At 40.8% G+C, this 24,319-nt stretch overlaps 2 protein-coding genes across 4 annotated transcripts; one reads left to right on the top strand and one right to left on the bottom strand.

Annotated features, from left to right (window-relative positions):
- Window positions 1-1,612: 1,612 nt before the first annotated feature.
- On the bottom strand, window positions 1,613-5,828 carry LOC145430873 (uncharacterized). The gene is made up of 2 exons (XM_080305858.1): window positions 5,590-5,828; window positions 1,613-2,600 (listed from the first exon to the last, which is right to left on the bottom strand). Exon 2 carries the CDS (start codon window positions 2,573-2,575, stop codon window positions 2,075-2,077), a length of 501 nt encoding a protein of 166 aa, XP_080161984.1. The 5' UTR covers window positions 2,576-2,600; window positions 5,590-5,828; the 3' UTR covers window positions 1,613-2,074.
- Window positions 5,829-14,713: 8,885 nt separating this feature from the next.
- LOC113029716 (uncharacterized) lies at window positions 14,714-22,539 on the top strand. 3 transcript variants are annotated; one of them, XM_080306289.1, is made up of 9 exons: window positions 14,714-16,068; window positions 16,714-16,796; window positions 17,004-17,056; window positions 17,336-17,378; window positions 18,554-18,624; window positions 18,827-20,798; window positions 21,084-21,180; window positions 21,783-21,997; window positions 22,097-22,539. In XM_080306289.1, exons 1-6 carry the CDS (start codon window positions 15,885-15,887, stop codon window positions 18,927-18,929), a joined length of 537 nt encoding a protein of 178 aa, XP_080162415.1. In that variant the 5' UTR covers window positions 14,714-15,884; the 3' UTR covers window positions 18,930-20,798; window positions 21,084-21,180; window positions 21,783-21,997; window positions 22,097-22,539. The 3 variants fall into 3 exon arrangements, with proteins under 3 accessions (XP_080162415.1, XP_080162413.1, XP_080162414.1); XM_080306287.1 differs by having other exon boundaries at window positions 18,827-21,253; XM_080306288.1 differs by having other exon boundaries at window positions 18,827-21,180.
- Window positions 22,540-24,319: the final 1,780 nt, after the last annotated feature.

Raw genomic sequence — 24,319 nt, forward strand, 5'->3', positions numbered from 1 at the left:
ATTAACTCAATATTAATGACTTTAATCTCGTAATTGATTTTTTTTTTCTAAATATGGTGTAATACTGCCTCGTAATATAAGTTATTTCTTTGGTCATAAATTATTTTTGTAATCGTTTCACCAAAACAGACCTGAAATAATCCCTACATGTTCCATTTTCATTTGCAGAAATGACAGAGCCAAAAACCAAACCATGCCCTTCCTGTCAGGCCCCAAACACCTGCAACAGGAAGACATGCAGTGGATGCCTGGGCAGCCTGAACCTAAAGGAGGGATTGAAAAAGAAACAAGAACAGTTTAAAAACAGTAACTGGGCTGCCTCTGTTAAAAAAAACAGAAATGCGAGCAGGGTGGTTAATTCAGCCCAGTTGTCAGTAAGTTTAAAAGTTCTGATCTAATAAGTGGTTGGTCTGGTAGACAATTCTTTATTAATCACAGTTGTCAATGTTTTCTTGTATATCATGAAGTAAGAAACTAACAAGACATGTATATACACATAAAATATTAATTTATAAAAGAGCATAAATAAAAAAGTTATGCACATCAGAATAACATCATCACACTAAAGACATCCAACTAGAAAAAACTTGTTAAAAACTATTTTTATTCAAGCTACTTCTGATTTTTAATTTAATCGGCTATTAACTGAGAGACAAAACATTTCAAGATGGATTTTATCATACATTTACAGGTTTGGTCACCATAAATACTTTTTAACTATCGACAACAATAAAACAACAAAGATGTGAAACTTAAAGGTTTGTTATACATCCGTTTGCTTACATGAAAGACTGGCTGCATGTTTTTCTTTGTTGTTCTTGCAGGTTTCAAAGCTACATGCCCTGGGCTACCAACCAATTCTGTTTCTTGGACAGTTTGACCGTAAGGGCCGTATAGTAGGGGACGTGATCACTCAGATCGAACCAGCGGAAGGTGCTGCACGTGACATCCTCATGAAGATGAGGAAGCTTTATGAACACCTTCTGAGAAGTAAGATATGCTTTGTCCATTATCTGTAACCAGGTGTCCTTATCAGGTAGCCTATCCTAGCTGTCTTTGGGTGATACTCATGGTACACCCTAGATAAGAAGGCAGATCATCACGGGGTACATAGAGACAAACAAGATGGTGAGGATGAGGATAGTTAACAGTCACCAGCTATTCTGTTCTACTCTACTCTATTCTGTTCTGTTCTATTCTATTATTCAGCCAAGGTTCAGACCAGTAACCTTCTTGCTGTGAGGTGACAGCTGCCCTACATGTCCTGTTGCTAACATGAAAATAGTGTTATATCTGCCTTATTACCTCCCCATGTGTCGGTCACATCACCAAAGCTAGCCATACTGAACCTCTGGTGTTACCCACCTGAACAATTTTGTATGTGTGTGTGTGTATAGTATGGTCTTTCACACTCATGTATATACAAATGTAATTTTAAAAATCTTCACGAAAACCAGACCTGATAATTCTCTTCGAGACTTTCTAGTATAACAAATGTTATATAATGTTACCAATATGAACACCAAGATTCTTAAATAACTTATATACTTCTTAAGAGGTTACCTGATTACCTCCCTGAGGTAGTTAGCATCACCACTGTACAAAACTCCTAAGTCACAGTACTAGCTTGAAGTGTCAAATGTTATTCACTACAAAGTCAGGAAAGTAGTGTCATCAGAGGAAAAAGTCATTATCTATCTGGATTTATAGTCACACTCATTAATTTTTTAATGTACAATGTAGAAAAGCACTACAGATGTCACACTACCCTAGAGGGCACTTGTACTGAATGATTTGGGTCAGTGAGTGTGCGAGATGACTTATTTGATGCCAATATTTACCAGTTGTATCTTTAGTAAAAACTTAACTGAAAACATGCAAATCACTACTTATTATGTGTTTATGTGCACTGTACATTTTTTCAACCCATTTTAATGAATGTTTAATATTTAAAATTTTTCAGAATTACAAGCTTCACCTCCTGCTAAAAGTTCTACACCAGCAGCTGGACCATCCTCTGCTGACAGTGTCGATGCTGGACCAGTCCCAGACCCAGAGGCTCTAAACGAGGAATTTATTCTTCATTTAGAGCCTGTACCAACATCTTCCCTCTGTCAGCCTCCTGCATCCTCCTCTTCATCTCTGCTTCCTCCTGCATCCTCCTCTCCATCTCTGCTTCCTCCTGCATCCTCCTCTCCATCTCTGCTTCCTCCTGCATATTCCTCTCTGTCTCTGCTTCCTCCTGCATCCTCCTCTCCATCTCTGCTTCCTCCTGCATCCTCCTCTCCATCTCTGCTTCCTCCTGCATCCTCCTCTCCATCTCTGCTTCCTCCTGCATCCTCCTCTTCATCTCTGCTTTCTCCTGCATCCTCCTCTCCATCTCTGCTTCCTCCTGCATCCTCCTCTTCATCTCTGCTTTCTCCTGCATCCTCCTCTCCATCTCTGCTTCCTCCTGCATCCTCCTCTCCATCTCTGCTTCCTCCTGCATCCTCCTCTCCATCTCTGCTTCCTCCTGCATCCTCCTCTTCATCTCTGCTTTCTCCTGCATCCTCCTCTCCATCTCCACATCCTGCATCTCCCTCAATTTCTACGGTGTACACCTCGGATGTCCCAAACAAAAAAAGGACAAGGAAAGGTTAGACGTTATGGTATTGTAAATGTACGAAACACATGACATGTTCGTTAAGTTTGTTAAGATTTCTTTTTCTTAATTTTTGCATTTTTTCCAGTTTTACAGAACTCATGTAAATATTTCATTTGTTATTTTTCAGAATGCCGAAAACACCGTACACAGAAGATTTTCAAATATGAAGAGATAGTAGACAGGAGAGTTGTAAATGTAAGTAATTTAGCCTGCTGTTGTGCAGATTTGTTTGCGTCTTTGGACTTCCCGGATTTGAACTGTGCCTGACTGAATATCCATAAGCTTTTGTATTTGATGAATCTACACTAATTCAGCCACTGAGTCAGGATTTCACTCCAAATAGGACATTAAATAAGAACAGACCACCTGATACGACCTGGTCATGCTGCCTTCCTGATGTTTAAGTTCTTTAAAGTCCTCCTGACATCATGCTCAGAAGGAGTGATTGATGTGGAGGTGCTCCTTCCCATTCAGTAACATCTGCTTCAGTTAGTTTTGCTTGTGAGCCACAATGTAAGCAGTGTTGCTTTGCTGACATGCACTCGATGCTGGCAGTACAAGCATTGTAGTGGTTCTTATGTTTTTGTAAACTAATTGTATAATATATTGAGCCATTCAATAGTACACAAATGTTTATAAGCTCCTTTTTGTATGCAACTTGCATGTCTTTCTTAATTAATTGTTTGTTTATATCATGTTTTTCAGGAAAAAGAAGAAGTTAAAGTCAAGTGGAAGCCTTGCTCAACATGGTATGTAGTAACAACTTTGTTGGAGGGGAACAGACATTCATATTGTTGATAAATAGTTATCAACTCAATTTGAATTCATGTATTTGGACTAAAGTAAATTGGGAGCTTTTAGCTATCGAGCTCCTCTTCTGTGAGGAGCTTGATAGCTGTCCACCTCCAAAGTCCATTATGAGTTTTGGAGGTGGACATGGTCAACACTTTTAAGAGTAGGCATAAGACTTTACTTCTTTATAGAGCTTATAGTTAGGGCTGGTTCAGCTCAGCCCTTAGTTATGCTGTAATAGGACCAGACTGCTGGGGGTTAGTGTCCCCCCCCCTCTCTCTGTCTCTTTTAGGGTTATGCAGGCTCAGTATTGGTTGGAGATGCAGTCACGTCTCCTTTTACTGAAAACTCTCCCCCTCTCCCTCACCACCATCTGTAAACATACATGTCTCAGTAATGCAGTTCATGCATGTTACTAACTAAACTTCTTCCCTGGAGTTTCTGTGCTCTCTCATCCAGCAGGTTCCGATGGATCATGGCTGCTGCTGTGGTCCTGCTTGACATCTACTACATATATTAATACTCTCTGACTTGATTTGATTAATTTATATTACAATGAAGGTGTATAAAGCATGACATGAATATAGAAGATATTTCATCCTAAAAAATTGTCATATGTCACAACCTAAATTGTCCTATTTTGTGTGTGGTTGTCGTTGTTGTTTGTTATGTTTTTCTCCTGACAGTGGCAAAGTGTGGGATGACACATGGGAACCTGCGCAGTTTTACACACAGTAAACCAGGCACCACAGGTCGCAGAGATCGCACAGTTCACAGCTTGTAGTTCAGCATAAAAGTTCAAAATAAAATATTTACTATACATTTCAACCAGTGTCAGTCTCTGTTTCACTCTCTAATTGTGGCTTAAGTACCTAACATATTCATGAATCTGATCGATCAATAATATCTTCCCTGCACTCGACATCTCATAGTTTTACATATCAGCCAACATTATTGTCTACATCCTCATAAATATAGAAGTGACTTGCTTATTATAACATATTACAAGGTAAAGTAATACTGCACTGCACGTATAGTAAGTAACACCTACTGTGTATGGGAGCCTAAAGCAAAGTTAACTGCACCAGTACCAGCTTCAGAACATATTGTATATTATATGTTTCTACCTTTTTGTAATATGTCATGTTTAGATGCAGTGACAATTGCACATTTGGAGTTGTGGTCATATGTGGTCTTTATATACAGGGTATTAAAAAAAATTGACATTTTTTGCTATTTTTCTTGTTTGTTTGCACAATATTATTGTGTACATATTACATATGTAACATTATTGTTAATATTATTATTAGATATCAAAGATACAATTTGATTGAGGGTTTTCCTGTCATAATTTCAATAAAAATGCAATTACACACGTAAACAATAGGATCAAAATAAACTTTTAAAAAGTCTGTTGATCAAATGCTGATTTTCAAAACATTCTAGAGGAAAACAGAGATAAAATAATCTGAACAGTAACAGTGATTGTGGATGATGATGGAGGCTTCAATGGATTATTCTGTTTCAATCAATAGGTTCGTATCTATGACAATAATTTGATAAGTTTAACAGGTTGGTTTAGGCCTGGCAATACAGCAAATATTCACAAACTTTTGTTTTTGAAGAATGTTTATCTTTTTTGGGATGAAGCTATCTGGCAAAATGAGACAACCCTTTTAACCTCATCTTTATGTCTTTTTTGTGGCTATGATACTGGATTTTGGTTTGATGCATATGCAGGTTACAGCTGGGGAATGGCAGTATGTTGTGGATTGATTTGGCATGTTCAACCACTGTTACACCAAACTCTCTCACTTATAACATGATAAAGGCCTCTTACTCAGTGTCATGGATTTTCTATACTTTTGGGGACACAGGGCCAAAGTCTGAGGCAATAAGTCAGATCAAAGAAGGCAATGATTCTAAAATGGGAGTTTACTTATGTCATTATATATATCCAGGAATATGTGCCAGAGGATAGTTGTCATGAAATCAATATTAAATCAAAGTATTCCTTAATTACCACAGCTGACACGAGTTCTCCATAGCTGCCTGCTGTCTCAGGATCTGTCTCCAAAAAGGACCAGGGAGCGCTAACATGTTATGTTCTAAAATGATGAAGAAAATGTACATTAAACATAATATAAACTTACTGAGTGAAGTAATGTCAAGAGGATTCCTTTAGCTCCTATTGGGTTGGTTCCTTGATCAATGCAATACAGAATCATTAATCTGGTTTTATGTAATGTCCTCAAAACATGTCAAAATGAGGCTCACTAGTCTGTGTGGCCTCCACATGCCTGTATGACCTCCCTACAACACCTGGGCATGCTCCTGATGAAGTGGCAGATGCTCTCCTGATGGATCTCCTCCCAGACTCCAGGACTAAAGCATCTGCCCACTCATGGACATTTTGTGGTGCAGTTGGTGGATGGAGCGAGACATAATGTCCCAGTTGTCCTCAATTGGATTCAGTTCTGGGGAATGGGCGGGCCAGTCCACAGCATCAATGCCTTCGTCTTGCAGGAACTGCTGACACACTCCAGCCACATGAGGTCTAGGATTGTCTTGCATTAGGAGGAACCCGGGGCCAACCGCACCAGCATATGGTCTCACAAGGGGTCTGAGGATCTCATCTCAGTACCTAATGGCAGTCAGGCTACCTCTGCCGAACACATGGAGGGCTGTGCAGCTCCCCAAAGAAATGCCACCCCACACCAAAACTGACCCACTGCCAAACTCATGCTGGAGGATGTTGCAGGAAGCAGAAGGTTCTCCACGGCGTCTCCAGACTGTCACAAGTGCTCAGTGTGAACCTGCTTTCATCTGTGAGGAGCACAGGGCGCCAGTGGCAAAGTCGCCAATCTTTGTGTTGTCTGGCAAATGCCAAACATCCGGCACTGTGTTGGGCTGTAAGCACAACCCCACCTGTGGACGTCGGGCCCTCATACCACCCTCATGGAGTCCATTTCTGACCGTTTGAGCAGACGTGCACATTTGTGGCCTGCTGGAGGTCATTTTGCACAGCTCTGGCCTTTCTTTCCTACCCCACAGTACCTTCCCTTACCATTTGTTTCATACTCTTTTACTTCTTCTTTGATGACGGTTGTCTTTCTAGATAAGCAATTTCATTTGCTCTGGGGCGAGTCAATGGCTCGGGTGCATTCTGGGACTGTCAGTTCACCAGTGTGCTGGCATGCTTCTTAACAAACACACCACTACAGCAAACATCTCAGTTGTACTTGTTGATTTCTTCGACAAAACACTGAACAAAAAATTTACTTGTGAGTGTGCTGCCTGGTGCTTTTAAATTTTGTGATAATTTGAGCAGCCCAGAAAGCATCCCATAAATTAAATTATGTTATCGTATCTGAACATGTACACTAGTCATTAAATTAGATGGGAAATAATGATTCAGGGTAAACAACTGCACCAAGGAAATTCCATTTTTCTTATCAAAATGTAAAATGTCTGTTGAAAAATCACATTGAACAGAGATGTGATTAACTTTTTATTTTACCAAACATAACATCAATGATGACACAATCAGTCTTCATCAGAAGTGCTCAAATCACTCTCAGTGGCATCGTCTGGAATGTCCTCCTCCTCCTCCGAGTCCATTTCCAGGAGTGGTTGGTGGCTGACGATTCTCTTGTACACGTCCTTTACTTTGAGCATTTCAGCTTTCAGTTCACTTTGTTTTTTTAAAACCAGGCTACAGAGTCCCTTCTGTGCATCCTCCGACATGCCAACAAAGGAGGCTGTAAAAAGAACAAAACAAATAAATATGAGAAAAGTAAAAAAAACAAACAAAAAAAAACCTCACCTCATAAACACAAGGAATTAGGATGCTGTAATTAAACATTTTTTTAAAAGGGAGAAGGCAGTGTTAGCTAGCAATCTAGATATAGGTAAAAGATCCAGTAAGACTTTAGCATCTGCTCTTATTTTCAATCGATTCATCAAAAAATTAATAAATAAATAAAGTGCTTACAGTCTGAGGAGATTGTCCCCAACACCACAGAACGCATTCGCAACACTGTCCAGTGATGCCGCATCTCCCTGCAAAGGATCATCTCCTCCTCTCTCAGGCGCCTCACAGCCATCACCTTCTCAAAGACCTTTCTCTTTGTCCGGAGGTCAGCAGCAGCTACAGTTTAACAACATCAGATGGGAAAACATAGCAGCATATTATGATTCAAGAACAAAACATTCAACTACTGCTCAGATACTGGGAGTTTGTTTAAAAAGGATATTTATAAATCAAGAGCTTACGTTCACTTGTGCTCTGCCAGGGCCAAATATCGGTCTGCATGAGGGCATCACTGGATACGATTTGCTTTGTTGGTTCAGCGAGCTTGTTGTAGTCGTCAACAGCAGCCGCCAAGCGTTTCTTCTCAACTAAGATGACCTTGCGAATTCTGTGTCGCCTCTTGTTGCTATCTGTAAATAATCATAAAAATTCACACCTTCACATAATGTATATAGTTTCATTTTAATCTACACTCATCAATTTGTTTGCTAGAACAAATCACATCCAGCTCAAACAAACCTGGATCTGATTTGATTCTGTTTACAAAGTAGCTGCACAAGCTGTACAAACTGAGCATCAAACGGTCCGTTTCAAAGAAACTGGGACGTACCATTTTGTCTGTAAAGACTTTGTGTTCGCACTCTGATGATGACGACAAGCTCCTCTATTCGTGCCTGCAACGCTCCAAGGCTGCCATCAGTTTGATCACTTTCTAAGTGAGAGGAATATTAATCAGAGCACAGGATGAGTAACAGTCACCAAACTACAGTGGACTCTGTAATCACTGACTTGATGACATTCATTATAAGACATCTGGAGCCTTCATGTGCTGCTATCTCATGATAATCATGAGATAACAAGTATGTTGGTGTTCAGGTTTATAAAACCAACTAGTACGACATCATTTCAACCCAGGTTCTATCCAATTTGATGAAACGCAACAACTCTGCCATAAATTTGCTTTTACAAGGCTTATTTTTCATTGTTTGTTGACACTGTCAGAAAGATCTTAACTCTAAGTTCTTTAATGAGGCCATGGTGGGTCCTATTGTTATACATGAGTGCATTATATTGAGACTCACCTTCAGCCCATTTCTGCACATCGGCCACCCATTGCTGCAGTGTGTCGTCATCCACACCCAGCTCATTTCTGATCGCATTCAGGCTCTCCACTTGTTCTCTAAGGATCCTTATGATCTAAGAATGCATTCATAAATGTCATTCATATTGACATTAAAAGAGTACTGGTGTTTTACCCCCATTACCACACACATTAAAATGGGTGTTGAAAAAATGACCTTTAGATATCGCTGGCTCAAAGTGCGGCCCAGTTGTTCCATTTTCCTTTTGTTCCACCCCAAAGCCAGGAGGGTCAGCATGTCTGTTCGCCCTGCATTTCAGTTAGTATACAAATTAGAATTAATGAGCAGGAGACTGAGTGGAATCTCAGACACGGACACACACCTGCTTTAGACATGTACTTCGTTGTGATGGCCACCCTAGACAGGAAACTGTTTACTTGTTCCACCTCTTCTCCAACTGTTGAACCGGCCCCATCCTAAAACGCACCTCCCCATTTGATCTATAGAAAGGAGGTCACAATACATGACTGCTGAATTCATTCAACCTTATAACAAAATGTCTCAAACTAATCCAAAACTACAAGCTGCAGTATACCTCGCATTTCCAAGTGTGAGCCTTTGCATGCATGACGGAGAGAAAAGGACGCATTGACAAGAGGTTCCTCAGCTCAGGGCACTGCTGAGCCACCTTGGTTAAATAGGGGAAATATTTACAGGCCACATCGGAGCAAAGGAACGTAATACAGTGGGGCAAAAAAGTATTTAGTCAGCCACCGATTGTGCAAGTTCCCCCACCTAAAATGATGACAGCGGTCAGTAATTTGCACCAGAGGTACACTTCAACTGTGAGAGACAGAATGTGAAAAAAAAATCCATGAATCCACATGGTAGGATTTGTAAAGAATTTATTCATAAATCAGGGTGGAAAATAAGTATTTGGTCAATAACAAAAATACAACTCAATACTTTGTAACATAACCTTTGTTGGCAATAACAGAGGTCAAACGTTTACTATAGGTCTTTACCAGGTTTGAACACACAGTAGCTGGTATTTTGGCCCATTCCTCCATGCAGATCTTCTCAAGAGCAGTGATGTTTTGGGGCTGTCGCCGAGCAACACGGACTTTCAACTCCCGCCACAGATTTTCTATGGGGTTGAGGTCTGGAGACTGGCTAGGCCACTCCAGGACTTTCAAATGCTTCTTACGGAGCCACTCCTTTGTTGCCCGGGCGGTGTGTTTTGGATCATTGTCATGTTGGAAGACCCAGCCTCGTTTCATCTTCAAAGTTCTCACTGATGGAAGGAGGTTTTGGCTCAAAATCTCACAATACATGGCCCCATTCATTCTGTCCTTAACACGGATCAGTCGTCCTGTCCCCTTGGCAGAAAAACAGCCCCATAGCATGATGTTTCCACCCCCATGCTTCACAGTAGGTATGGTGTTCTTGGGATGCAACTCAGTGTTCTTCTTCCTCCAAACACGACGAGTTGAGTTTATACCAAAAAGTTCTACTTTGGTTTCATCTGACCACATGACATTCTCCCAATCCTCTGCTGTATCATCCATGTGCTCTCTGGCAAACTTCAGACGGGCCTGGACATGCACTGGCTTCAGCAGCGGAACACGTCTGGCACTGCGGGATTTGATTCCCTGCCGTTGTAGTGTGTTACTGATGGTGACCTTTGTTACTTTGGTCCCAGCTCTCTGCAGGTCATTCACCAGGTCCCCCCGTGTGGTTCTGGGATCTTTGCTCACCGTTCTCATGATCATTTTGACCCCACGGGATGAGATCTTGCGTGGAGCCCCAGATCGAGGGAGATTATCAGTGGTCTTGTATGTCTTCCATTTTCTGATGATTGCTCCCACAGTTGATTTTTTCACACCAAGCTGCTTGCCTATTGTAGATTCACTCTTCCCAGTCTGGTGCAGGTCTACAATACTTTTCCTGGTGTCCTTCGAAAGCTCTTTGGTCTTGGCCATGGCGGAGTTTGGAGTCTGACTGTTTGAGGCTGTGGACAGGTGTCTTTTATACAGATGATGAGTTCAAACAGGTGCCATTCATACAGGTAACGAGTGGGGGACAGAAAAGCTTCTTACAGAAGACGTTACAGGTCTGTGAGAGCCAGAGATTTTCCTTGTTTGAGGTGACCAAATACTTATTTTCCACCCTAATTTACGTATAAATTCTTTACAAATCCTACCATGTGAATTCATGGATTTTTTTTTTCACATTCTGTCTCTCACAGTTGAAGTGTACCTCTGGTGCAAATTACTGACCTCTGTCATCATTTTAGGTGAGGAAACTTGCACAATCGGTGGCTGACTAAATACTTTTTTGCCCCACTGTATGTCCTGGGACGTTAGCTGCCAACTTCCTCTGGAGAAAAAGGGGGTAAGCAAAGATCTCCCCTCGAAACATGTTCAATGCAGCTAAGAGGACTCCGTGGCGACAAACAGCTATTTCCATGCCCTCCTCATCCAACTTCCCAGTGGACTTTTTGGACGACTCCTTTGCTGCAGTCCAAGATGAAGATCCGCACAACCCTTTCCCCGGGACCTATACACTCAAAGATTTTAACATAAAAGATATGACATGATTAAGCCCTATCAGGGACAAACTTTTTAAAACAAATGCATAACAATTAGCTGAATTAGCCTCGAGTCACACAAGACCTCATATCTCCCAAGGACAGCACTGATAACACAAAATAAAAATCATGTTGTTTTTTTTAAATACACATGGTGACAAAATTAAGTACACATTAAGATAAAGTAAAGTAAATAGTATTACGACAACACCAAGAGAAAAATAAAAAAAAATATCGACCCATCCATATATGTCCACACACACACACACACACACACACACACACACACACACACACACACACACACACACACACACACACACACACACACACACGTATGTGTATATGGTTACGGCATTAACGTCATTTTAACAAGATTAACGCTAACAGCACTAATATATATATGTGTATCTTACATGATTTGTGTGTCTCTGGATGTATTTCACAAACTCAGCAACTTCCTCATCTTTTTCAATGAAGACACCTTCAAAATTCCCCTGCTCTGAAGTGCTGAACGAACACAGTGACAGTTGTTTGAAAAGAAACATTAAAATACATTTTTCTACAAATCCATATTTGACTTATGTACACAATGCATAACGTACCTTGCATTAGACTGAAAGCGATAAAGCTTGCGGTTTCCATCAACTGAGACGGCAAGCATGTCTGGAGTGCAGGCAGGGCAGCTAAAGCATGGCTCCTTGCACATCCTGTCCACCTCAAACTTTACAGCACTCCACTCCAAGAAACTTTTACTGAAGGCATCAGCTGATATTCGGCCATTCTTTTACATAGAGGACATACAACAGAATATTCAAGGACAGTCATCATAAACATTGATTTGCACAATTTCCTTAAACTTAGCAAATTTAGAAACTCACCCTTCCAAAATGGGCTGTTCGTTCATCCAGCATTTTGACAAATGCCTTAAGTGACATCCCTGGTGCAGCCTTCTTAATGTCATAGAAAGACTGAAAGACATCCATTGAAAACAGGGTGCAGAAATTTAAGGTGCCAGGCCAATATCCACTACCCAGGATGTCCTTAACTGAGGGGGACCACATTAGGCCACAGCTGGTGCAGCTCACCACTGGCAGTGCAAGGTTATAACGGCCTTTAGAAAGGATAAGGATAAATTCAGTCATGGCTCAAAGCATTCATTTTTTTCATGTTGTTTTCAAATCGGTCTGGTAAATCCAAATGACCTTTGACAGGTTCCCACATATACTGCGGGCCGAGAGTAATTAAAACCAAGATAGCAATGCACAATTTGCAATAAAACCTCCAAACACATCTATTGTGTATGTAGTGTGTGACAAAAGGGCAACTTACCATTTATGGTTACAAGAGCCACAATTGCGCCGGGTGAAACCTCAACGTTACCTGCTGGGCAGTCACACACATGGTCTGGCCTTTGCACAGGCAACAGCCGAACTAACATTAAAACACACAATATATATAAAAAGAATTAGAAATTAACTGATACACAATAAATATACAATAACAGCACCCACTCATACTCATACATAGCAAGAAATGCATAAGACTTAAAAACTGTACCTATTGGCTTGTGAAACTCTGATGAAGGCTGCAAAAACTCTCCTGTTACTGCCTCTCTGTTGTGCAGGACAAAGCGTGTGTGAACTGCAATATCACAGTCAGCACAAAGGAATGGAAGAGGCAGGCAGTCCAGACACCTCACAACTACTTGTTTGCCACACTGACACACACGGTGTGACTGTGGATCCAGAGTAGCTGACATATTGTCTATAAGACAAGGCCTGGCCTCTTTCCACTTTTGCGAGGACACCATATTTCTGATCGCCCAGTGAGTAGCAGCTGACTCAGACGACATCTCACAAGTCATGGCTGTGTCCTCTTCTCCATCCTCCAACAACTGAAGGAGCTCCTGACGAAGCACCTCAGTTCCATACACTAACAGAAAAAAAATAAAGAAAGGAAGAAACTCTTCCACAAAGTGAAAAACACTCTGGGCAGTATGTTTCTTAGGACTGCACAAAAGCCCTGCATAACTCAACTATAACAACAAATATAAAAGTAAACAGAAATCACAACATATACAAGAAGGTAAAGTACCTTTTGTTGGGTTGACACTGGCAACATAACTAGGTTCTTCACGTGGACATTGATGCTGCTCTCTGGACACTGGGGGGGGAATGAAGAATATTTACTTACTGAAATTCTTTGGTGAAAACAAGTTGTGAGATAAAATCAATGGTTGTGTGAACACTGACCACGTGGCATGCAACTAGTACTTCGACTGGTTGATGGTCTTTGAGGAATAAAAGCTCCCTGTCTGTCACGTTTTTTCCAGCGCACTGGTCTTGGCTGAGGTTCACTCTGTGCATCATTCTACGCAATTAACAAGGAAAAAAGGGAACACCTAAAATACAGTCTATGGTTAAAGCAAAGATTATCAAACATCTTAAGTTAACCAACTTAATTTGACATAAACTTTAAAAAAAATTCAAATAACATAACGTTTACTCCGTACAAAATATTAGACAAGCGTGTTCCCTCTTTAACAACTGTTTCCACTAAAAATGTTACCTGCATATCTTGAAGGAGTTCGTCAGCAGCCTGAAGCTCTTCCTCCAGCTCGGGATCCTCTAAATCACTCATTTTCAAGCTAAAGAGGAAAGAGATTTTTGCAGAACTCAGTGACATAAACACATAACTAACGCAATTCAAATGATTTTCAGTCTTGGCGCTCCGGTTAATGTTAGCAATTAACGTTAGCATCATCAGTTTGTAAAGAGCTAGCAGAACTCTTAGCGCAAAAACTGCTTTACGCACCATGTGAGGGTATTTTGCAGCACACAAGTCCTTTAACGTTTGTAATAGAATTAATCCATCATCGTTGGATTAAATGGCTAATGCTGCAGTAGCCACGTGTAGTCGTTACCTAGCAAGCATGCTGACGGTAGCTGTAGCCATTTTTAAATACATTACACCGTTTCCGAGATCAGTCACCTCTGTTTGTTTGAAGCTTTTATGAAAAAACAAACTTTGAAACACACATCAAGGTATTACTTTAAATATATGTATTTTTTACATACCTGCATTAGAATCAATCAGTTCCGCCTCATTTTCTTATTCTTATAAATGGGTCTCTCCGTTCTCCCATCAGGCTTTGCTTACACAGGTTGCGTCTGATTGGCTGGAGCCGAGCGCGTCCAAAACTAACAGGAGTGGTGAATGAATCTATAAATGTGTTTTACATGTGAAATGAAAATAATAAACCTAACAAAGGATTATGTATACGTTAAATCTGCGCACTTTCAGATCGTGAATCAGTTTGGAAAACACTGTGTGATGGCCACAACATGAAGCGATTTTATTGTTGAATTATCAGTGATACTTTCGTGTTTTTGTTGAGAAATGTTAACGATGTCATTAAAAGAAAGCATTAAATTAGGGAGAAAAACCCGTTCGCGGAGAGGGTCCGCGGTTCTCCAGTTAGATTGTGCTTCACGGCGTCATGTTTCGCCGTGACGGGGTTATTATTGGAGTAAATGGATGGCTGGAGCCTCTGCTCGAAGCGTCTCTGATCGCCGCGAGCGGGTTCATATTGGAATGAATTGACAACCCACAGCGTCACATAAAAACGTGGAAGGGTACCTTAGGCGTCAGCATGAGAAGTTAAGGGACGTGACAAATCGTCATTATTTTACGCGTCGGGAGTGAGAACGGGTTGCTTTTTCCTTACAGATAAATGTCGGCTTGATGACCATTAAAAAGGGTGGTTTGAAGCCATACCGTGGAAAAACTATTTTCCTAACAACAGACCCTGACGTTACTGCCACAAGTCTGCTCAATCAAGCTGTTAAAAAAATGAAGGCCTGGGGCTCGGTCACTCAGGCACAGCTGGCTGCCGGCGGAGCTCACGGGCGCGTCACTGCAACTCCCCCTGGCTTCTGCTCCGCGGCTGCTGAGTGAGCCCTCATCTGGGACTCTCCTCAGCTCTTACTGGGACAGTGGCGCGGCTGCCCCTCTGTTGGTCTTCCATGGTCTCTTGTGTTCTGGGGGCCTCTGGATGTCTGGAGTTTTGATCTCCTCCATACCTGCTTCACACCCTGGAGGACGGGGCTGTGGCTCCCCACACTCCCTAGCAGATCGTTACATGGAGAAACCTTTGGAATGCAAGCATGCTGATCCACACAGGTATGCACACAGGTGTACACACGGGTATTCACAGACGTGGACTACAGCTTTCTTGGCTGCTGCCTCAAAGCACATTGTGCGCTGTCTATCTTGCGTGCTGCACAATATCGTTTATTACTTAGTATCTACTGATATTTACTGCTAGCTAGTTTATTGTGATGGTGCCGTTTTTTTTATTATGTTGCTCTTTGTTGTTTGCTTTCTCTTCTGTTTTTTTTTCTCCATACAGGTGACCCAGGTGTTTTGTTTTTTTTGTTTGTTTGTTTTTTTCTTTCTTCCACCCCTTCTCACCGTCTCTTCTCCCCTTTGGTTTTCTTTCTCTCCCTCTCTTTCTTTCATTCTTTCTCCCTGTCCTATCTCCCAGTCATGTCTGTCCCGTTTGTAGGAACTGAAAATAAAATAAATTCATAATTATAATAAAGGTCAATCAAATGGACCAATATGGCAAGGCCATGATCATCCACTTGGTAAAATAAATCCGCTTGGCATCTTTCTTGGCCTTAAGACAACAATTCTGATGGCTAAAGATCCAAACGGGACACAAAAAAAAAAAAAAAAATGAAGGACTTTAACAAAGATCTAAAAGATGGACCTTTCCTTCTTCTGTATCCGGATGGCACTGAGGTCATTACTGTCCCTGGAACACAAAGACCATTTGCACTTGAGGCTTATAAGGCTGAAGTTGGCAAGCCTTATCAAAGAATCACTGTTTTCATCTGCTTGAAGAGTGACTTTGAAGATGGTAAGCTGCTAATGTTTGTTTGGATTTTGACACAGATTCCCTTAGTTTCAACAACTGCTAATTTTGAAATTGTGAAATGTTAACATTATGCATAAAGCACCCAAGTCAATAGCATACCTACATTAAAATGGTGAATGGCCTGTATTTGATATAGCACCTTCTAGGGTTCTACAACCCCCAAGGACACTTCACAACAAAAGCAGTCATTCACCCACACACATTCACACACTGCTGGTGATTAGCTACAATGTGGACACAACTGTCCTGGGACTCACTGACTGAAGCAAGGCTGCTGTACACAGATGCCACCTATCCCTCCCACTACCACCACCTGGCATGGAGGGTGAAGTGTCTTGCCCAAGGACACAACAACTGCGACAGACTGAGCAGGGCTCAAACCTTCAACCTTTTGATTACAGGGCGGGCTTTTAACTCCTCTGCCACCATTGCTCCCTAAATTAGCTTGTATATGTTATGTTTCTTCCTGGAAACATGAAATTCAGCCATTTTTGGATCTACTGAGTCATGAGTTTTCAATGCTAACTTTATGCCTTTCGTATTAATCTATTATTGATGATCAAATAAAGTTTCATACATTAGTATGAATTTAGTTAGCTTAGCTTGATTTGTTTTCATGTTTTGTAGTTGGAGAAAACTCAGAGTTGTCTGACTCTGACCCAGAGATTGTTATTAAAAGGCCCTCTGAGTTTGATCTTGCTGATACACTGGTAAGTACAATTTAACATTTTTTATAGAGTTTTCTTGTTGTTTAGCCACCACCATTTGCCTCAGTTCAGTAAAACAGTTAATAGTTATATGTGAAATACATTTTGTGTGTGTGTGTGTGTGTGCGTGCTTGCGTGCGTTTGTTTGTTTGTTTGTTTGTTTGTTTGTTTGTTTGTTTGTTTGTTTGTTCGTTTGTTTGTTTGTTTCAGCCATGGGAACTTCAACATGAAAGCAGTCCTTTACAGAAAGCGGCAGAATATGAGTAAGTGATATTTTAAGAACATGTAATCTTTTACTGTTTTTTGCCAACACTTTGTATTAATGAGATATACTCTTTTGTCAAGGTTCAAGGTTCTTTATTTGTCACATGCATAGTTATACAAGTATAACACACAGTCATTCAGTCTGTATATGGTTTTTGGAACATGGACTACATAATACTTGTATTGCTTGTTTGTTAATCAAGATGCTTAAATATTTTCAAAGTGTCAATTAATATTTTCACAGTACACAACAATAATGCTTTTCTTTGTTCTCTAAGGAAGGGTGCTGGGGATCTTGTGCTTGCTAATGAAGTACAACAGGTAAAAAACTATTTTATTAGTAAAAGAGTGCAGCAGACAATCTCCACCGCCTTTACTTTGCAATTAGATAACGATTCACTGTTTGCTTATTACATTCATTGTTATTATACAATGCATTTCACATCATCAATTTTCATACTATCAATAGTTTATAACATTCACCCCTTAAAGGTACAATAAGTCATACCGGTACATGAAATAATCACAAAGCAGTCTAATGTCTCAATCATGTTGGAAGGAAGGTTACATTGAAACTAACTGTGTATGACTCGTCTTTGTCATCTAGAATCTTCTGGCGCTGATCCGTAGCCATGAAACTCATGGAACGGGAGGAGGGAGAGTCACTCGTTTGTTTATAAAGATAGACTGCAGTACACAGATTTGACCACAGGATGTTCTTCTTATTTCATTCTTACTTACTTATTGTACCTTTAGATAATCTATTGGGATAGGGAACCTAAGGTACATCCATCTACTTCCGGACCATGGGTCCCCTACTGCTAAAAAAATAGGAGTCTATGAGCCAATAAAAATTATTTTCTGATCCCGTTTGATGTGTGCCATGGATTTAAAATATGATGTCCGTGAAGTATATAAACACATTTTGATGCCAAAAAGTGCTTAAGCGACAGGTGGCAAAGGTTATTTTAGGTTTTGTTTGAAAAGACGTGGCGAAATGTAAATGTTCGTCTCACAAAATTGACATCATTGAACCAGACACAGAGAAGAGGACAAGCTTAGTTTTGTTTAGCGAGCTTCGAATCCTTCTTCCAGGATGATGTGGAGAAAACCACTATAAATCTGGTCATGTGATAATTTGCAGTTATGCTGGGGGAGAAAAGCTTCTGAGGCGACGTCATATTTGCGACATCTGACTTGTAGTCATTTTAATGACGAATTTTTACAAGCTAACAAATCTCAAATTACATTACAGACATAGTCGAAACACAATTATTTATTATTTAAATTGAAGTACAACATATGTGTGATTCAGAGAGTAAGGCAAAGCAGACCAGAAAATAACTTTTATAGCTCCATTCACTTCCATTCATTTTTCTTTTGTTCAGGGACCCACGAGCAGACCAGAAGGGGAGGAGACTTAGGCTCCCTATATTAAAATAATTATCAATTGGTCAAATATGAATTTTCATTCATCCTCATTTCTGTATTTCCAGGTCATAGATTTGGAAGAAGAAAACGATACAGGCACTACTGAATGCCTCACTGTCGAGAGCTCCTGTTACAGGTGCGTTGTATCTTGAGTAATTATTCCAGAGGGTTGCACAAAATATATACACACAATTATTATAAATGTATGTAGTTTGACTCTTTTACATTTGATTCTTCAGAAAAAAAAAATAGTAGAATCGTTCTATAAAACTGGAACTGCATGTTTATGCATTTGTCTTTTTGCATCTACACTTTGTGTACATGTTTTCACTCTGCAGAAACTACACACAGCTGTTTGAACCGATTGTGATTGATGATGAAGATCCTACTCCTAACGAAGCCAAAGCTGAGCCCCCAGAAGAACCTGTGTTAGTAATTTAAACATTTGAATCCAATTAACCGCCATCTTGTTCTGTACAAGACATCATGCAATCATGAGAGAAGTATATACACCCTTTTTTCTTAGAGACACCAATTTGCAGGCACATGAAATTATTGCAAATTTGGCACTGGAACTTGACCACAAGACGGTCAGCAGGTTCAATATATCAAGGTCAGCTGTATGGGATGGAGCTGTTAGAGGATTTCGACGCAGCACATACTCTGACAACTACGACATGTTCATCAAGTTTAATGATGATGCTGGCAGCTTTGAAGAAGGTTTGGATACAGGTGGCCTGGGGTGTGAATTCCTCACACTTCTTATGGGCAGTCTGACAAATCGCCCCATCTTTGATGGACCTCCAGAGAGCCGTTATCTTGTATATAATTCAAGAGGTGGATGTTTTCTCCGTAATTATTACAATGGAAATTTTAATAAAAATTGGCTTATTTTTTTCATTAGCATATTTTTTTTTTTTCTAAATGACATCAGAAACAGCAGTATGCGACATTACGTGATGGCAGAGCTTCAGTTCATCCTTTGTCTTTTTTTTTTTTTTAATAAATAGGACAGGGGGAATGAATGAGAGAAAGAGGGGGAGAGAAAGAAAGAAAACCAAAGGGGAGAAGAGACGGTGAGAAGGGGGGGGAAGAGAGAGAGAGAAAAAAAAAAAAGAACTCCTGGGTCACCTGTATGGAGAAAAAAAAAACAAACAAACAAAAAAAACAAACAGAGGAGACAGCAAACAACAAAGAGCAACATAATAATAGAGAAAACAAAGCACCATCACAATAAACTAGCTAGTCATAGATATCAATATTTACTAAATAATAAACGATATTGTGCAGCACGCAAGATAGACAGCGCACAGTGTGCTTTGAGGCAGCAGCCAAGAAAGCTTTAGTCCGCGTCTGTGAATACCCATGTGTGCATACCTGTGTGGATCAGCATGCTTGCATTCCAAAGGTTTCTCCATGTAATGATCTGCTAGGGAGTGTGGGGGGGCCACAGCCCCGTCCTCCAGGGTGTGAAGCGGGTATGGAGGAGATCAAAACTCCAGACATCCAGAGGCCCCCAGAACACAAGAGACCATGGAAGACCAACAGAGGGGCAGCCGCGCCACTGTTCCAGTAAGAGCTGAGGAGAGTCCCAGATGAGGGCTCGCCCAGCAGCCGCGGAGCAGAAGTCAGGGGGAGTTGCAGTGACGCGCCCGTGAGCTCCGCCGGCCCCCAGCTGTGCCTGAGTGACCGAGCCCCAGGCCGAGAGGCCGGGGGCACCCCACCTCCAAAGGGGCCCGAGCGAGCCCCAGGCCCCAGGCCCCGACAAGCGGCCGCCAAGGAGTGAGCCGGTGTGTACCCAGACGCCCACCCCCAGACACAAAGAACCACCAACACACCGACACCTGAGGGAGTCCGCCACCGGCAGGGGAAGTGGTGGTGGGTGGAGATAGGCCTCCAAACCTTGGAGGGCCTGAGGTGTCCCCAGAGAGGTGGCGTCTGATACCCAACCTGACATATAGACACAGACATACAGGCACACACAGACACAAACATCCATTCCCACCCTCATGCTCTCATATGCACTCACTCCACACTCAACCAACGTGGAGACAGACATAAAGAGACGCTGTACACACATTAGCATATTTAATAGCAATTAACCATGATAATTATGTGCCCTGTATAACAGCTGCCAGGCAAGATGAGTACTTTTTAGCAGGAAAGATGATCGCTGTATCCATTGTGCATGGGGGACCAGCACCACATTTCCTCTCCAAGAACCTGGTCAACCACATCACAGGGAATCAGAGTTTCAGCGCCACTGTAGAAGATGTGCAAGATGAGGAGATCACAAAAGTTCTACATCAGGTAGAAAATTACCTAGGCTCAGGGAATGGGTTTACTTAGAAGACACTTGGGGCCAGTTTAAAAGATTTAATCAGGATAAAAGTTATCCGGGTTGGATCATATCTTGAAAGTAGGTTCAAGGCAGATTCTGTAATCTGAAAGGACAGATTTCCACCTCCCAACAACACAAGTGAAATAACAAATTGATTATTTTTTTAATCCAATGTTTGAATGAATCGTAAAAGTAGTGAAAATTATTTTTGCTTTTCTTACAGTAAATCTTTTTTTTTTTTTTTTTTTTTATAGGTCCTGAAAGCTGAATCAGAGGAGTCTTTGCATAATCTTATTTTGCAAAACAGCACAATCTTCCAAACTGCTGGATGCCTCAGAAACGTCAAGCCTTGTGAGAAACAAGCATTTGTGGAGGAGTACCTCAGATGGTACATCCTTGAAAGAAACCAAAGTGTCATTTATTGGTAAACTCATTACTCCTTTTAAATTCAGGATGGCCAGATGCTCATCACAGCAGCCACTGACATTTTCAGACCTTCAGATGTATATGAAAAAACTGATTCGGTAGCATCTGTGTGATCTGATGAACAACAAGTTAATTCCTGAGCCACTGTCGCACGCTATTAACCTTTTGACACTAGAACTCTAATTTAGTATACATTTATTGTTCACAATGACCCATAATAATCAGTCATGCAACATGATTAATTTTTCAGTTATTTATAAAAAGAGGTGATCCCTTGTTTGACACACTTGTTTATTCCAGTGTGAAAGCACTGATTTTTTTTTAAAAGCTGAAATCCCAATGAGCTCTTCTTTTTTTGCTGTCACAGTTAATTTCTGAGCACTATGAATTGTTTTTGTGTATGCATTTGAAATCTGTCCAAATTTATAATGAAAGATCTAGTAGGTAAAGACATTTAAACACAATTTAGAAGACTGCAATAGTTATAGCTATAAACCAATTATTAGTTATTTGTCTATCCTTTGCAGATTTAAAGATGGACTGGAAAGTCTGAATTTTTTAAGTGCACTGCAAAAACATTCCAGTGTGCTGGCCCCACTCCTATGCTTCTCTGCCAAGGCCCTGACTGCTTCAGAACTGGAGAGCATGTTCAGACCAGATCTCAGCCCAGCAGGAAGCAACAAGCGGCATAAGGAGGTCCTAACACTTGGCTTTTGGGCAGATTATCTCCTTGATTGTGAAGGTTTGAATGGCCGTTTTTAATTGTTTATAGTTTTATGAAAGGAGAGGTAAGGAAATTAATTTTCTGTAATGTACTACAGTGTTTACTTTCTTCTTTCAGAGAAGGCAACAGCAGTGTGTCTGGAAGATTTGATGATGTTTGCCACAGGGCTGATGGCAGTTCCACCGGCAGGAATGACACCACCACCATGCATCCAGTTTTTAAGTGATTCGCCTTTTCCAGTTGCAAACACCTGTGCAAATACTCTGAAGCTACCCATCTGTGACTCATATGGCATCTTTAAGGCCAACATGGACTTTGGAATTCAAAATGCTCCAGGATTTGGATGTTCTTAAATCAGCAAGGTCATCAAGTTACAGTTACTGAGTTACCCTGTTAGGTTCAGCTGCCGTTGGCACACTACTTAACACATTCATGTGACAAGCAACTTCCATATTGTTAAACATTTAGTTGTTTTTTCTGAATATTGTGTATGTTGGAAAAGTGACAGAAATGCTGGACACTATTTGTAAATGGTTTTATTAAAGAAAATTTTAAATGTTTCCTTGTGGTTAAATGTTAATATTTAAATCCATGCCAGTTCCTGTATATTATGAACAATATTATATTCAATTTAGCAAGAGGGAAAGGAAACACTACTAACATTAAAAAATGAAGGAAAAACAGAAGGGCTGGAGCACTCAAGTCCAAAGGTTTTATTAGGTGCAAAAAAAGGAAAGAAACTAACGTTTCGACACCGTGTGTGTCTTCGTCAGAGTAACTCTGACAAATGTCATTACAAACTGAAGTTCAGTTGGTATCTAAAACCCAGCTATGTCCTTCAGGGCCAAATACAGTTCTGTGGCCGATTCCCAGTCTTGTGGCTGCTGCAGTGTGTTTTGTTGTACAACCTGTTGTAAATATTCCTCAATGTTTGGATCACCACACAATCCAACCAGTAGCCCCTCCTCGGGAAACACATCCAGTTCCCTCTCCTCAACAGCAAATCCACAGTCTCTTGAACCATATCTGCAAAATGAAAATAGAACAGTGAAGGATTTTTTGCTGACAATATGGAACTATATAAATCAACGCATGCAGTGACATGTTATAAACTGCTCTATCATACTTATGTGTAAAATTATGAATATATATTAACCAACTTAAGCAATAACAACACCTTGCATTTAGTTTGATGCAAAAGGTTAATTCATTTTGTTAAGAACTCAAATACCTGTGAGGCAAGAGAGAGTTTGTTTGGAATCCCCCCTGGACACGATGCAAGTCTGCTTGGCCGGATCCTGTGTTTGTTCCAGAGGTCCTTGCATTCATCCAGGTCTTTCTGTAGAACCCCTCTGAAGCAGAATCTCAGCAAGCATTGGTGTTCGTGGCTTCCATTAAGTTTCGAGAGTCTCTTAGGTCTCCAAACAAGTCCATCCAAAACTGAGACCTGGGTATATAATTAATATTTAAGAATCAATTTAGCTTTGTTCTTGGTCATTTTATAGGGTTTGTTACATTTTGGTCCTATTTAAAACATGCCACAAATGGATGTCAAACAAAGTAATGCATATTAGTTTTCCATAAATATTGAAGCGACCCTGCAGTAATGTTCTTGTTAAAAATGCCGTATTCTTTTCACTCTGTTCTGTGTGTTGATTGTGAGGAGTGGAGAGTTTGGTCTGAGTTTTTCATTTTGTATTGGTGTCGTTAAATCTAGGCAAGCATGCTCATTTCGGCACAACAGCTGACGGTGACCATTTTGAGTTCCTGCAATAAAGTGACGGCTGTTAACGTCTATCTCATCCAACTTTTCAACACGTCCAGCAGGACGCTACTCTATTTTCTTAAATGCATGTAAAAAAAAACGATCTGATCAGCTTTCACTGTACCTTACACCTACCAGACACAAATGTACCCACCTTCCTCTTCTGAAATAAGACCACCATGACTCGATGCGCTGATTCCCAGTAGATGATCCATAACTGTGGCTTGACGATCCAGCATAATAGTCCGTGTGCGCGTGACGGAGGGTACACTGTATGGCTGCCATAGTCCCATTCTCAGTCCCGAAGTCTGTTCGTAATCTCATTGGTATCACACCAAGACTCTTTACACAGTTTATATAATTGTGAGCTATAACAGCCGGGTTGTTGTTTGTTGCTCCACACACAAGCCACATCAGTCTTCTTGAAAAGCCATCTATACATCCTGACAGGGCCAAGCCAAAGGGTTTCAGTTTATCATAGCCATCTACATGCCATATGTAATTGGGCCCCATGGAGTGATACGTGCGTCTTGTGAACCTCCTTCGAGTTCTCAAAGCGATTCCTTGAGGATTTA

This window comes from Astatotilapia calliptera, chromosome 9 (genome assembly GCF_964374335.1).
Source record: "Astatotilapia calliptera chromosome 9, fAstCal68.1, whole genome shotgun sequence".
NCBI classification, from domain to species: Eukaryota; Metazoa; Chordata; class Actinopteri; order Cichliformes; family Cichlidae; genus Astatotilapia; species Astatotilapia calliptera.

Bases quoted from the DNA above. Each gene is read 5' to 3' on its own strand.
- LOC145430873 (XM_080305858.1), bottom strand. From the start codon at position 2,575: ATGCAGGATGTGGAGATGGAGAGGAGGATGCAGGAGAAAGCAGAGATG.
- LOC113029716 (XM_080306287.1), top strand. From the start codon at position 15,885: ATGAAGGACTTTAACAAAGATCTAAAAGATGGACCTTTCCTTCTTCTG. The intron at 16,797-17,003 runs GTAAGTACAATT...TGTTTGTTTCAG, and splicing joins TTGATCTTGCTGATACACTG to CCATGGGAACTTCAACATGA. The intron at 17,379-18,553 runs GTAAAAAACTAT...CTGTATTTCCAG, and splicing joins TTGCTAATGAAGTACAACAG to GTCATAGATTTGGAAGAAGA.